At 45.0% G+C, this 12,776-nt stretch overlaps 2 protein-coding genes across 2 annotated transcripts; one reads left to right on the top strand and one right to left on the bottom strand.

Moving 5' to 3' along the window:
- Positions 1 to 345: 345 nt before the first annotated feature.
- Positions 346 to 789, bottom strand: LOC108676453. Its single transcript, XM_018164524.1, has one exon. The coding sequence runs from the start codon at positions 787 to 789 to the stop codon at positions 346 to 348; it is 444 nt and encodes a 147-aa protein (XP_018020013.1).
- Positions 790 to 10,224: 9,435 nt separating this feature from the next.
- On the top strand, positions 10,225 to 12,486 carry LOC108676454 (proline-rich extensin-like protein EPR1). The gene has a single exon (XM_018164525.1). The coding sequence runs from the start codon at positions 10,225 to 10,227 to the stop codon at positions 12,484 to 12,486; it is 2,262 nt and encodes a 753-aa protein (XP_018020014.1).
- Positions 12,487 to 12,776: the final 290 nt, after the last annotated feature.

Consider the following 12,776-nt stretch of genomic DNA (forward strand, 5'->3'; position numbering starts at 1 on the left):
AGGACGTTCATCAAGGCGTTCATCAAGGCGTTCATCAAGGCGTTCATCAAGGCGTTCAATTAAGTCCCACTCAAGGCAAGGCAGGCATGAGATTCTAAACACTTCTGCTGCCGCCTGGGGTGGGGTGGGAGGGGTGTGGGGGTTGAATCCTTGTTACTACATTGTTAATAATGACGGGGGGTTGAGGGTTGAATGGTTGAAGGGCTTAAGGGTTAAGGGGATAAGGGGATGAGGGTTAAAGGGTTGAGGGTTGAGGGTGAAGTGGTGCAACGATGAACGCTTTGCATAAGATATATTGTTCGCGGTAATGTAGTTCATGGTGTTCTATGTCAACGAGATACACGCTCATTGTGCTGCTATGTCAACGAGGTGTGTATTTCCACCGGCAATCACGAGGTGTGTATTTCCACCGGCAATCACGAGGTGTGTATTTCCACCAGCAATCTCGGGGTGTGTATTTCCACCGGCAATCACGAGGTGTGTATTTCCACCGGCAATCACGAGGTGTGTATTTCCACCAGCAATCTCGGGGTGTGTATTTCCACCGGCAATCTCGGGGTGTGTATTTCCACCGGCAATCTCGGGGTGTGTATTTCCACCGGCAATCTCGGGGTGTGTATTTCCACCGGCAATCTCGGGGTGTGTATTTCCACCGGCAATCTCGGGGTGTGTATTTCCACCGGCAATCTCGGGGTGTGTATTTCCANCCGGTGTAGAGCACTCCGACGTAAAGCACTCCGGCGTAGAGCACTCCGACGTAAAGCACTCCGGCGTAGAGCACTCCGGCATAGAACACTACGGCGTAGAGCACTCCGGCGTAGAGCACTCCGGCATAGAGCAATTGAATTGCGTGCAGTTGGACCACATTTCATGGAGTTCGACAGCATTGCGTGGTGTTGGACTCTAATTCGTGAGGTTGGAACGCATTGCGTGGGGTTAAACTACATTGCGTGGGGTTGAACTGCATTGCGTGGGGTTAGACTGCATTGCGTGGGGTTGGAGTGCAGTGTGTGTGGTTGAGCCCCAAGGAGTTGGGGTTGAAGTAGAGGCATTAGCCCTGCCGCCCCAACACTATCAGATAAGACGACCAGCGTCCATTTGGCTGCCCTGAAATTCTGTCTCGAAATTAGGCCCAGAGATAAGGAGGCCTACAGGACCGGGCGAAATCCTGCCCAGATGCAGGATACCTGCACGAATCCTGCCACGAAATGAGGTAAAATACTGTCAGCATATGTGGCTTAACATTTTCAGCATATGTGGCTATAAATACTGGCAGGATATGTGGCTATATAAATAATGACTGGATATTTGGAAAAATATTTCATGTGAAATGTGAGGAAAAGCTAGAGATGGAGATACAAGTGACAGGATATTAGGAGGAATCTTCCAGGATATTTAGAGAAGCTCAGGCTGGATATATGAAAATCATCACATGTGGATCCAGCCGGCTAAAATAGAAAATCATATATGAATTTGTAAGTTCATTTTGCAAGCAGTATAACTCTTTTACGTACTCCGCTATTTACGTAACAACTTCTCTTATATTTCAGAGAACTTGTCACAAGAGGATCGAAACTTGAAGAACTAAATATAATTTAATTAAATTATTAAATGGTTGTTATCTTCTTCAGGTAAACAGGAGTGACTTAAGACGGCCGCCCATATACCGCCCATGATGTATACAGGGTAGAAGTTCATTGTATTTAAACATTGTATTAAGCATACATTTTATTTTAAAATAATGTTAGTTGAATAAAAGTTTTTGTATCAAGTGGATAAAGTTTAGTCAATAAATTTGATGGAAGAGATATTGATGATGCAGTAAATGCATTACATATATAAGAAGTTTAGTGATAAAAGAAGCGATAAAACAACTGATCGATAAGAAAGATTAGGTTTGTCTGTATTTGAATGATCGTGTACCAATAAACATAAATGTTTCCTGTTGACAGTATACGAGATTAGGAGAGATCAAGACATGTTAAAACATGCATGCATGCGATAACCCATGTCATCGTCTATCATTTCACTCATGTCATCAATCATGTCACTGATATCATCAATCATCTTACTGATAAGCTAACACCTGATGTCCTTGTCACGAGGATGAAGCATGATATTTTATAATTATGCAGAAATTTAATAGAAATGAGTATATTTATATAGGTTTAACAGAAATGTGTAGAATTATATAGAAATAAAATAAAAATGCGTATAATTATATAGAAATTTAATGGAAATGCGTATATTATTTATATAGAAATTTAATAGAAAAGTGTAAAATTATATAGAAATTTAATAGAAATGCGTGTATTTAAATATAAATTTAACAGAAATGCGTATTATTATTCATTACTTTAATAAAAATGCGTATTATTATATATAAATTAACAAAAATGCGTATAATTATTTTTAAAATTAATAGAAATGCTTATAAATTTTTATAATTTGTCTTGCCATTTGACATGAGCTGGCAATCACTCAGTGAAATGAAAGAATCTTTGTCTAAATAGCGATACACTTTTTACCCCTGTACGTGAGGGTCACCGTCACCCAGTTCAGCTAAAAGACGTATCAGTGCTACGACTGTATTCGTGCTGTGAGTAATAAAGTGGGTAACTATTAGGACATGATGACCTATTTATTTCCCCGAGTATGCTTTGGGGTTCAATTTATTCGTATGAATATAGAAATTAAGAAGAAGAAATACCTCCGGCCATCTGGTGGCCTCCTATACGCCGCCTATATCTGCTACAAGTTGTTTGAGTGTAGAGAATCTCGCCACAACGAAACTTGTAAATTACATGAGGGTATTATTTGGTATTAGATGGTATTAGATGGTATTACATGTATTAGACGGTATGATGATGGTATTAGACGTTATGATGATGGTATTAGGTGGTATGATGATATGTCATCGTCTATCATTTCACTCATGTCATCAATCATGTCACTGATATCATCAATCATCTTACTGATAAGCTAACACCTGATGTCCTTGTCACGACGATGCATGAAGCATGATATGTTTATAATTATTTAGAAATTTAATAGAAAAAAACATAATTATATAGAAATTTAATAGAAATGCGTATAATTATATAAAAAATTAATATAAATGTGTACAGTTATATAGAAATTATTGGAAATGCGTATAATTATTTAGGAATTTAGTAGAAATGCGTATATTTATATAAAAATTTAACATAAATGTGTATAATTATATAGAAATTTAATATAAATGTGTATAGTTATATAGAAATTTAATGGAAATGCGTATAATTATATAGAAATTGTCTTGCCATTTGACACGAGCTAGCAATCACTCACTGAACTGAAAGAATTTTTGTCTAAATAGCGATACACTTTTTACCCCTGTACGTGTGGGTCACCGTGACCCAGTTCAGCTAAAAGACGTATCAGTGCTACGACTGCATTCGTGCTGTGAGTGATAAAGTGGGCAACTATTAAGAGATGATGACCTATTTATTTCCCTGAGTATGCTTTGGTGTTCAATTTATTGGTATGAATATATAAATAAAGACGAAGAAATACCTCTGGCCATCTGGTGGCATATGAAAAAAAATTGATTGTTTTACTTTATATTTTTTTAATGTAGTAAATCTCGATCACCGCAACAAAACTTGTAACTTTCATGATGGTATTAGATGCTATATTGATGGTATTATTTTGTATGATGAAGTTATTAGATGTTATTATGATGGTATTATGATGGTATTATGATGGTATTAGATGGTATTATGATGGTATTAGATGGTATGATAATGGTATTAGATGAGTGATGATATTAGATGGCTATTCGGTGACTCTAAAATCGCCCTACGCCAAATATTTCCCTTGTATCTCACAGAAGAAAGTTTCCGATTGCGAATATTCGCAGAATTATCGATGGCCATTCAGCAACAATTAAAAATAGTGTCCACCTCAAAAGTTATAGGCGCGTTATATGCGGCCGTGACATTTGAATGCTCGGCCGCCTTTAATCCAACCTTGAGTTAAAATATTCTGAAAGCGTGGTGTTGTTGTCCGTAGATTAGCGATGCCCGACCTGAGGTCTTACTGCTGGACATTTATCGGCGTCTCATGGGCGGCCATTGCTATCGGCGTCTCATGGGCGGCCATCGTTGGAAGGTAAGTGTTTAATTGATGTGTAAATTGTTTTCAGTAAAACTTTCTTATAAATATTATGATACAATAAAGGTGCAATAGAGTTTTGTTTTCCGACGATCCAACTGTTTTACGATGAAAACAATTTTTTTTCTAAGAAGACAACTTTGTTACGGTAAATAAAACTTTTTTTCTGAAAAGAACAACTTTGTTCTGACGACTCATGTGTCAGTTCTCATCAACATTCCTCTGTTCTAGCGACTCATGTGTCAGTTCTCACTAACATTCCTCTGTTCTGGCGACTCATGTGTCAGTTCTCACCAACATTCCTATGTTCTGGCGACTCATGTGTCAGTTCTCACTAACATTCCTCTGTTCTGGCAACTCATATGTCAGTTCTCACTAACATTCCTCTGTTCTAGCGACTCATGTGTCAGTTCTCACAAACCTTCCTCTGTTCTGGTGACTCATGTGTCAGTTCTCACAAACATTCCTCTATTCTGGCGACTCATGTGTCAGTTCTCACAAAAAATTCCTCTGTTCTGACGACTCATGTGTCAGTTCTCACAAACATTCTTCTGTTCTAGCGACTCATATACCAGTTCTCACCAAAATTCCTCTGTTCTGGCGACTCATGTGCCAGTTCTCACCAACATTCCTCTGTTCTGGCGACTCATGTGCCAGTTCTCACCAACATTCCTCTGTTCTGGCGACTCATGTGTTAGTTCTCATCAACATTCCTCTGTTCTGGCGACTCATGTGTTAGTTCTCACCAACATTCCTCTGTTCTGGCGACTCATGTGTCGGATCTCACCAACATTCCTCTGCTCTGGCGACTCATGTGCCAGTTCTCACTAACATTCCTCTGTTCTGGCGACTCATGTGTCAGTTCTCACCAACATTCCTCTGTTCTGGCGACTCATGTGTCAGTTCTCACCAAAATTCCTTTGTTTTCATGAGAAGCTCATAAGAAAAGAGGCGGCGAAGATGGCGTTGCCAAGAAAAGCAATAGAGATTTTATGGGCCATCTTTTCCATGGGTCCATTTCAATTAGGGCCCACGGTGAGGGCCAGAACCCATTCCCCTTGGTGGCAATTTGTAGATGTTAGTTTAGAACGTCTTTAATTTCGGGCCTTGGTTGCGTTCCTGCAGCGGCTGGGCAGAGCTCGAGTCGCAACCTGTCATTTGCAGCTCGTTAGATCGCTTCCTAAAGATCAGCTCTGCAAGCCGCTACCAGAGCTTAACTGCTGCCAGAGTTTAACTGCTGCCAGAGTTTGACTGCTGGCAGAGTTTAACTGCTGCCAGAGTTTAACTGCTGCCAGAGATTAACTGCTGACAGAGTTCAACTGCTGCCAGAGTTTGACTGCTGTCAGAGTTTAACTGCTGCCAGAGTTTAACTACTGCCAGAGTTTAACTGCCGCCAGAGTTTAACTGCTGCCAGAGTTTAACTGCTGCCAGAGTTTAACTGCTGCCAGAGTTTACAGAGTTTAACTGTTGCCAGAGTTTAACTGCTGCCAGAGTTTAACTGTTGCCAGAGTTTAACTGTTGCCAGAGTTTAACTGTTGCCAGAGTTTAATTGCTGCCAGAGTTTAACTGCTGCCAGAGTTAGCACGGCTGCCAGAGCTCCTCATTTCTGTCAGACACCAACACCAATCTTGGCAGGTTTATAGGTGGCCAAATACGTTAGCCTGTAATGGTGAAGCTTAAATTCTATTGGGAATTACTTTAAATTAGACTTAAGAGGCGAATTATCAGAGGCCACTGAACGGCCGGTGATTACCAGATGTAAATATGCACTCATAAAAAATAATGGGTCATGTTTCCGAATGGTGACGGACTCCCTCACCCACCGCACGAGCATTGAGCGCCCTTTAGCCGGTCCCAACCGGGTCATGAAATTAGACAAAGTCTCACTTATTTATTAGAGTGTGATTCAGTTTTTACGGCCGCGAAACGAGCGCCTGAAGAACTGGAGAGACAGCAAGCGAGGGTAGGTCACATTTCCCAGACAATTGGGCATGTCAGTTTAGTGCAAATTGCTTTCTGAACTGCGAAAAGAAAGGCGCTTTGCAAGAGCGTTCACTGCGCTAACTGTGGGAACCGAGAGAACGCACTTCCAGAACACACTCCCAGAACACACTTCCAGAACAACTTCCAGAACACACTTCCAGAACACAGTTCCAGAACACACTTCCAGAACACACTTCCAGAACATACTTCCAGAACACATTTCCAGAACACACTTCCAGTACACAATTCCAGAACACACTTACAAAACACACTTCCAGAACATATTTCTAGAACACACTTCCAGAACACACTTCCAGAACACACTTCCAGAACACACTTCCAGAACACACTTGCAGAACACAATTCCAGAAAGCACTTTAAGAACACACTTCCAAAACACACTTCCAGAACACACTTCCAGAACACACTTCCAGAACACACTTGCAGAACACAATTCCAGAAAGCACTTAAAGAACACACTTCTAGAACACACTTCCAGAACACACTTCCAATTTCCAACACACTTCCAACTTCCAACACACTTCCAACTTCCAGAACGCTTCCAGAACACACTTCCAGAACACACTTCCAGAACATACTTCCAGAACACACTTCCAGAACATACTTCCAGAACATACTTCCAGAACACACTTCCAGAACACACTTCCAACTTCCAACACACTTCCAACTTCCAGAACACACTTTCAGAACACATTTCCAGAACATACTTCCAGAACACACTTCCAGAACATACTTCCAGAACACATTTCCAGAACACACTTCCAGAACCCACTTCCAGAACACACTTACAGAACACACTTCCAGAACACACTTCCAGAACACACTTCCAGAACACACTTCCAGAAGACATTTCCAGAACACACTTCCAGAACATACCTCAAAATAAAGTTTATTTAAATTTTTGTTTGAAAAAATGATTGGAATTGACTTTTTCCGGGAAATTACGGGCAATTGGCAGACGATGACATTATATTTATGGAATTTAGACGAAACTTCGACAAGATAGCGGGTAAAATAACGAATAAAGTTATTACAAAGACATACGCGAGGCAGGGGCCGTTGGGGTCAAACGGGCACGTCGGAAACGGGCACGGTAAGTGGGCATGTACGGGCACGGAAAGCAAGAAACACACTTCCAGAACACACTTCCAGAACACACTTCCAGAACACACTTCCAGAACACACTTCCAGAACACACCTCAAAATGAAGTTCATTGGAATTTTTGTTCAAGAAATAATTTGAATTACTTTTTTTAGTAAAACTGCAGTCAACTGGCAGACGATGACGTTTCACTTATATAACATAGATGAAACTGAGGTTAGATAGCGGGTAAAATGACGAATAAAGTTAATACAAAGACATACGCGAGGCAGGGGCCGTTGGGGTCAAACGGGCACGTCGGAAACGGGCACGGTAAGTGGGCATGTACGGGCACGGAAAGCAAGCACGGTCCACGGGTATATTGCACGGGCACGGTGTCCGGGCTCCAACAATGCCCGACACTCTCGCCGGGCTCGTAAAGGAAATAACTGGCATGAAATAGCGTAACTTCTCACCTGACTTTTGGCCGACGATAATGGCGACTATAATGGCCGGTCTTGAGGCGGCTGTAAGTCTCGCCTAATAAAGTCCGGGGCATTGAGTCTGTCCAAACAAGAGCGGCGTAATAACACGGCAGCGGCAAGGCAATTACGGGGTACGCGCCGGCGCTGATGGCTGCAACAACCCACACAATCGCAACTCAAACTCACAAAAAACTCACATAAACTCAAACTCAATAAAAAACATACTAACTATACTTCGAAAAAAATACAAACGCAATTCAAACATAAAAAAATCGCATAATAAAACTCGTAAGTTGAAAACTACAGGAAGAAGATCGTAGAAAAGCGCAGTGGAAATATTGGTGCAAGAAATTCTTACTGGAAAGAATCTTACACTGGGAAGTCAGTGGAAAAGGATATTGCACCAGGATAGGGCTGGATAGCAGCCTTAGTGGAGCAAACGCTTGGTGGATATCTTTTTTAAAGAAAGGAGTCAGTGCGAGGATATCTTGCATTAAAGTCAGTGGGAGGATCACTTGCAGTAAAGTCAGTGGGAAGGTATCTTGCATTAAAGTCAGTGGGAGGATATCTTGCAGTAAAGTCAGTGGGAGAATATCTTGCAGTAAAGTCAGTGGGAGGATATCTTGCAGTAAAGTCAGTGCGAGGATATCTTGCAGTAAAGTCAGTGGGAGAATATCTTGCAGTAAAGTCAGTGGGAGGATATCTTGCAGAAAAGTCAGTGGATGGATATCTTGCAGTAAAATCAGTGGGAGGAAATCTTGCAGTAAAGTCAGTGGATGGATATCTTGCAGTAAAGTCAGTGGGAGGATATCTTGCAGTAAAGTCAGTGGGAGGATATCTTGCAGTAAAGTCAGTGGGAGGATATCTTGCAGTAAAGTCAGTGGGAGAATATCTTACAGTGAAGTCAGTGGGAGAATATCTTGCAGTAAAGTCAGTGGGAAGGTATCTTGCAGTAAAGTCAGTGGGAAGGTATCTTGCAGTAAAGTCAGTGGGAAGGTATCTTGCAGTAAAGTCAGTGGGAGAAAATCTTGCAGTAAAGTCAGTGGGAGGATATCTTGCACTAAAGTCAGTGGGAAGACATCTTTCAGTAAAGTCAGTGGGAGAAAATATTGCAGTAAAGTCAGTGGGAAGACATCTTGCAGTAAAGTCAGTGGGAGGATATCTTGCAGTAAAGTCAGTGGGAAGACATCTTGCAGTAAAATCAGTGGGAGAAAATCTTGCAGTAAAGTCAGTGGGAGAAAATCTTGCAGTGAAGTCAGTGGGAGGTTATTATGTGAGTCAAGGGTTGAGTCAAGGAGTGAGTCAAGGAGTGGGTCAAGGGTTGAGTCAAGGGTTGAGTCAAGGGTTGAGTCAAGGAGTGAGTCAAGGAGTGAGTCAAGGAGTGAGTCAAGGAGTGAGTCAAGGAGTGAGTCAAGAAGTGAGTCATGGGTTGAGTCAAGGAGTGAGTCAAGGAGTGAGTCAAGGAGCGAGTCAAGGGTCTGTCTCTTATACACATCTAGATGTGTATAAGAGACAGGTTCATGTGTTGAACATGATGCATGTTGCTCATGTGTTGAACATGATGCATGTTGTTCATGTGTTGAACATGATGCATGTTGTTCATGTGTTGAACATGATGCATGTTGTTCATGTGTTGAACATGATGCATGTTGTTCATGTGTTGAACATGATGCATGTTGNGTATTTCCACCAGCAATCTCGGGGTGTGTATTTCCACCAGCAATCTCGGGGTGTGTATTTCCACCGGCAAGCTCGGGGTGTGTATTTCCACCGGCAATCTCGGGGTGTGTATTTCCACCGGCAATCTCGGGGTGTGTATTTCCACCGGCAATCTCGGGGTGTGTAATTCCACAGGCAATCACGAGGTGTGTATTTCCACCAGCAATCACGAGGTGTGTACTTCCACCAGCAATCCCGAGGTGTGTATTTCCACCGGCAATCACATCGAGGTGTCTTCCTTCACAATGGCGGCAATTAGTGGCCGCCTGTAATGGCCGTCCCTAATGGCCGCCATCGAACAAATGTATTTATCATCGCAAGATATTTGCGGCGAGCCATTCGAAATGGCGGCGCTAAATTGTCACAAATTGGCAGATGATTTAGGGCCGCGTTATGGCAGTTTGCGGCCGCGGCGGCTCTTAATTGTCATAAATTGATGGATGATTTAGAGCCGTTTTATAGCAGTTCACGGACGCGGTGGCGAAGATTTTTCCCAATAGGCGGGTGGTTTATAGCCGCGTTAGGGCAGTTCGCGGCCGCAGCGGCGCAAAATTGTCCACAATTAGCAGTTGGTTTAGAGCAGCGTTATGGTAGTTCGCGGCCGCAACGGCCGCCGCGTTGTTGAATTGTTCGCAATATGCGGGTGATTTAGGGTTGTTTTATGGCAGTTCAGGGCCGCATACGCGCGCTAGCGAATTGCATTAATTTTAGGAGATAAATAAATAAATAAAATAAATGAAATAACCTATGGCGGCTATGAGGATGTTGCATTGCGAGGAAATGTATCCACCTGCTGCTCCTCCACCAGTTCACCCCACCAATTCACCCCACCAGTTCATCCCACCAGTTCACTCCACCAATCCACCCCACCAACTCACCCCACCAGTTCATCCCACCAGTTCACTCGCCCAGTTCACTCCACCAGTTCACCCCACCAACTCACCCCACCAGTTCACCCCGCCGGTTCATCCCACCAGTTCATCCCACCAGTTCACTCCACCAGTTCACCCCACCAGTTCACCCCACCAGTTCATCTCACCAGTTCACCCCACCAGTTCACCTCACCAGTTCACCCCACCAATTCATCCCACCAGTTCACTCGCCCAGTTCACTCCACCAGTTCACCCCACCAACTCACCCCACCAGTTCACCCCGCCGGTTCATCCCACCAGTTCATCCCACCAGTTCACTCCACCAGTTCACCCCACCAGTTCACCCCACCAGTTCATCTCACCAGTTCACCCCACCAGTTCACCTCACCAGTTCACCCCACCAATTCATCCCACCAGTTCACTCGCCCAGTTCACTCCACCAGTTCACCCCACCAACTCACCCCACCAGTTCACCCCGCCGGTTCATCCCACCAGTTCATCCCACCAGTTCACTCCACCAGTTCACCCCACCAGTTCACCCCACCAGTTCATCTCACCAGTTCACCCCACCAGTTCACCTCACCAGTTCACCCCACCAATTCATCCCACCAGTTCACTCGCCCAGTTCACTCCACCAGTTCACCCCACCAACTCACCCCACCAGTTCACCCCGCCGGTTCATCCCACCAGTTCATCCCACCAGTTCACTCCACCAGTTCACCCCACCAGTTCACCCCACCAGTTCATCTCACCAGTTCACCCCACCAGTTCACCTCACCAGTTCACCCCACCAATTCATCCCACCAGTTCACTCGCCCAGTTCACTCCACCAGTTCACCCCACCAACTCACCCCACCAGTTCACCCCGCCGGTTCATCCCACCAGTTCATCCCACCAGTTCACTCCACCAGTTCACCCCACCAGTTCACCCCACCAGTTCATCTCACCAGTTCACCCCACCAGTTCACCTCACCAGTTCACCCCACCAATTCATCCCACCAGTTCACTCGCCCAGTTCACTCCACCAGTTCACCCCACCAACTCACCCCACCAGTTCACCCCGCCGGTTCATCCCACCAGTTCATCCCACCAGTTCACTCCACCAGTTCACCCCACCAGTTCACCCCACCAGTTCATCTCACCAGTTCACCCCACCAGTTCACCTCACCAGTTCACCCCACCAATTCATCCCACCAGTTCACTCGCCCAGTTCACTCCACCAGTTCACCCCACCAACTCACCCCACCAGTTCACCCCGCCGGTTCATCCCACCAGTTCATCCCACCAGTTCACTCCACCAGTTCACCCCACCAGTTCACCCCACCAGTTCATCTCACCAGTTCACCCCACCAGTTCACCTCACCAGTTCACCCCACCAATTCATCCCACCAGTTCACTCGCCCAGTTCACTCCACCAGTTCACCCCACCAACTCACCCCACCAGTTCACCCCGCCGGTTCATCCCACCAGTTCATCCCACCAGTTCACTCCACCAGTTCACCCCACCAGTTCACCCCACCAGTTCATCTCACCAGTTCACCCCACCAGTTCACCTCACCAGTTCACCCCACCAATTCATCCCACCAGTTCACTCGCCCAGTTCACTCCACCAGTTCACCCCACCAACTCACCCCACCAGTTCACCCCGCCGGTTCATCCCACCAGTTCATCCCACCAGTTCACTCCACCAGTTCACCCCACCAGTTCACCCCACCAGTTCATCTCACCAGTTCACCCCACCAGTTCACCTCACCAGTTCACCCCACCAATTCATCCCACCAGTTCACTCGCCCAGTTCACTCCACCAGTTCACCCCACCAACTCACCCCACCAGTTCACCCCGCCGGTTCATCCCACCAGTTCATCCCACCAGTTCACTCCACCAGTTCACCCCACCAGTTCACCCCACCAGTTCATCTCACCAGTTCACCCCACCAGTTCACCTCACCAGTTCACCCCACCAATTCATCCCACCAGTTCACTCGCCCAGTTCACTCCACCAGTTCACCCCACCAACTCACCCCACCAGTTCACCCCGCCGGTTCATCCCACCAGTTCATCCCACCAGTTCACTCCACCAGTTCACCCCACCAGTTCACCCGACCNCCACATGCATCACCCTATTGCCCTGTTGCAGTGTCCAAACCCACTAACTTGTAGTAAATTTTAACGCGATATATACATTACAAATGCCCCACCCAACCCACTTAAATACACTCCAGCCCTCCCTCGCACTGACGTACCCACCCACTGACCCTTACCCACTCATGGCAAATGATAATCGGTAAAATCGTTTCCCCTGCCCACTAATTACGTTGCTAACCCACTTAACCCACTTTAATTTACTCATTCCGCAATCTATTCACGTGACGCGTGTCAGTTTACCCACCTGCCCCACCTACACAGAGTGTGCTGCACACTCACTGAATAGCCCTCTCACCCACAGTGTTTAGCCCACTC

This window comes from Hyalella azteca, unplaced genomic scaffold (assembly GCF_000764305.2).
Source record: "Hyalella azteca isolate HAZT.00-mixed unplaced genomic scaffold, Hazt_2.0.2 contig14697, whole genome shotgun sequence".
In the NCBI taxonomy this organism is placed as follows: Eukaryota; Metazoa; Arthropoda; class Malacostraca; order Amphipoda; family Hyalellidae; genus Hyalella; species Hyalella azteca.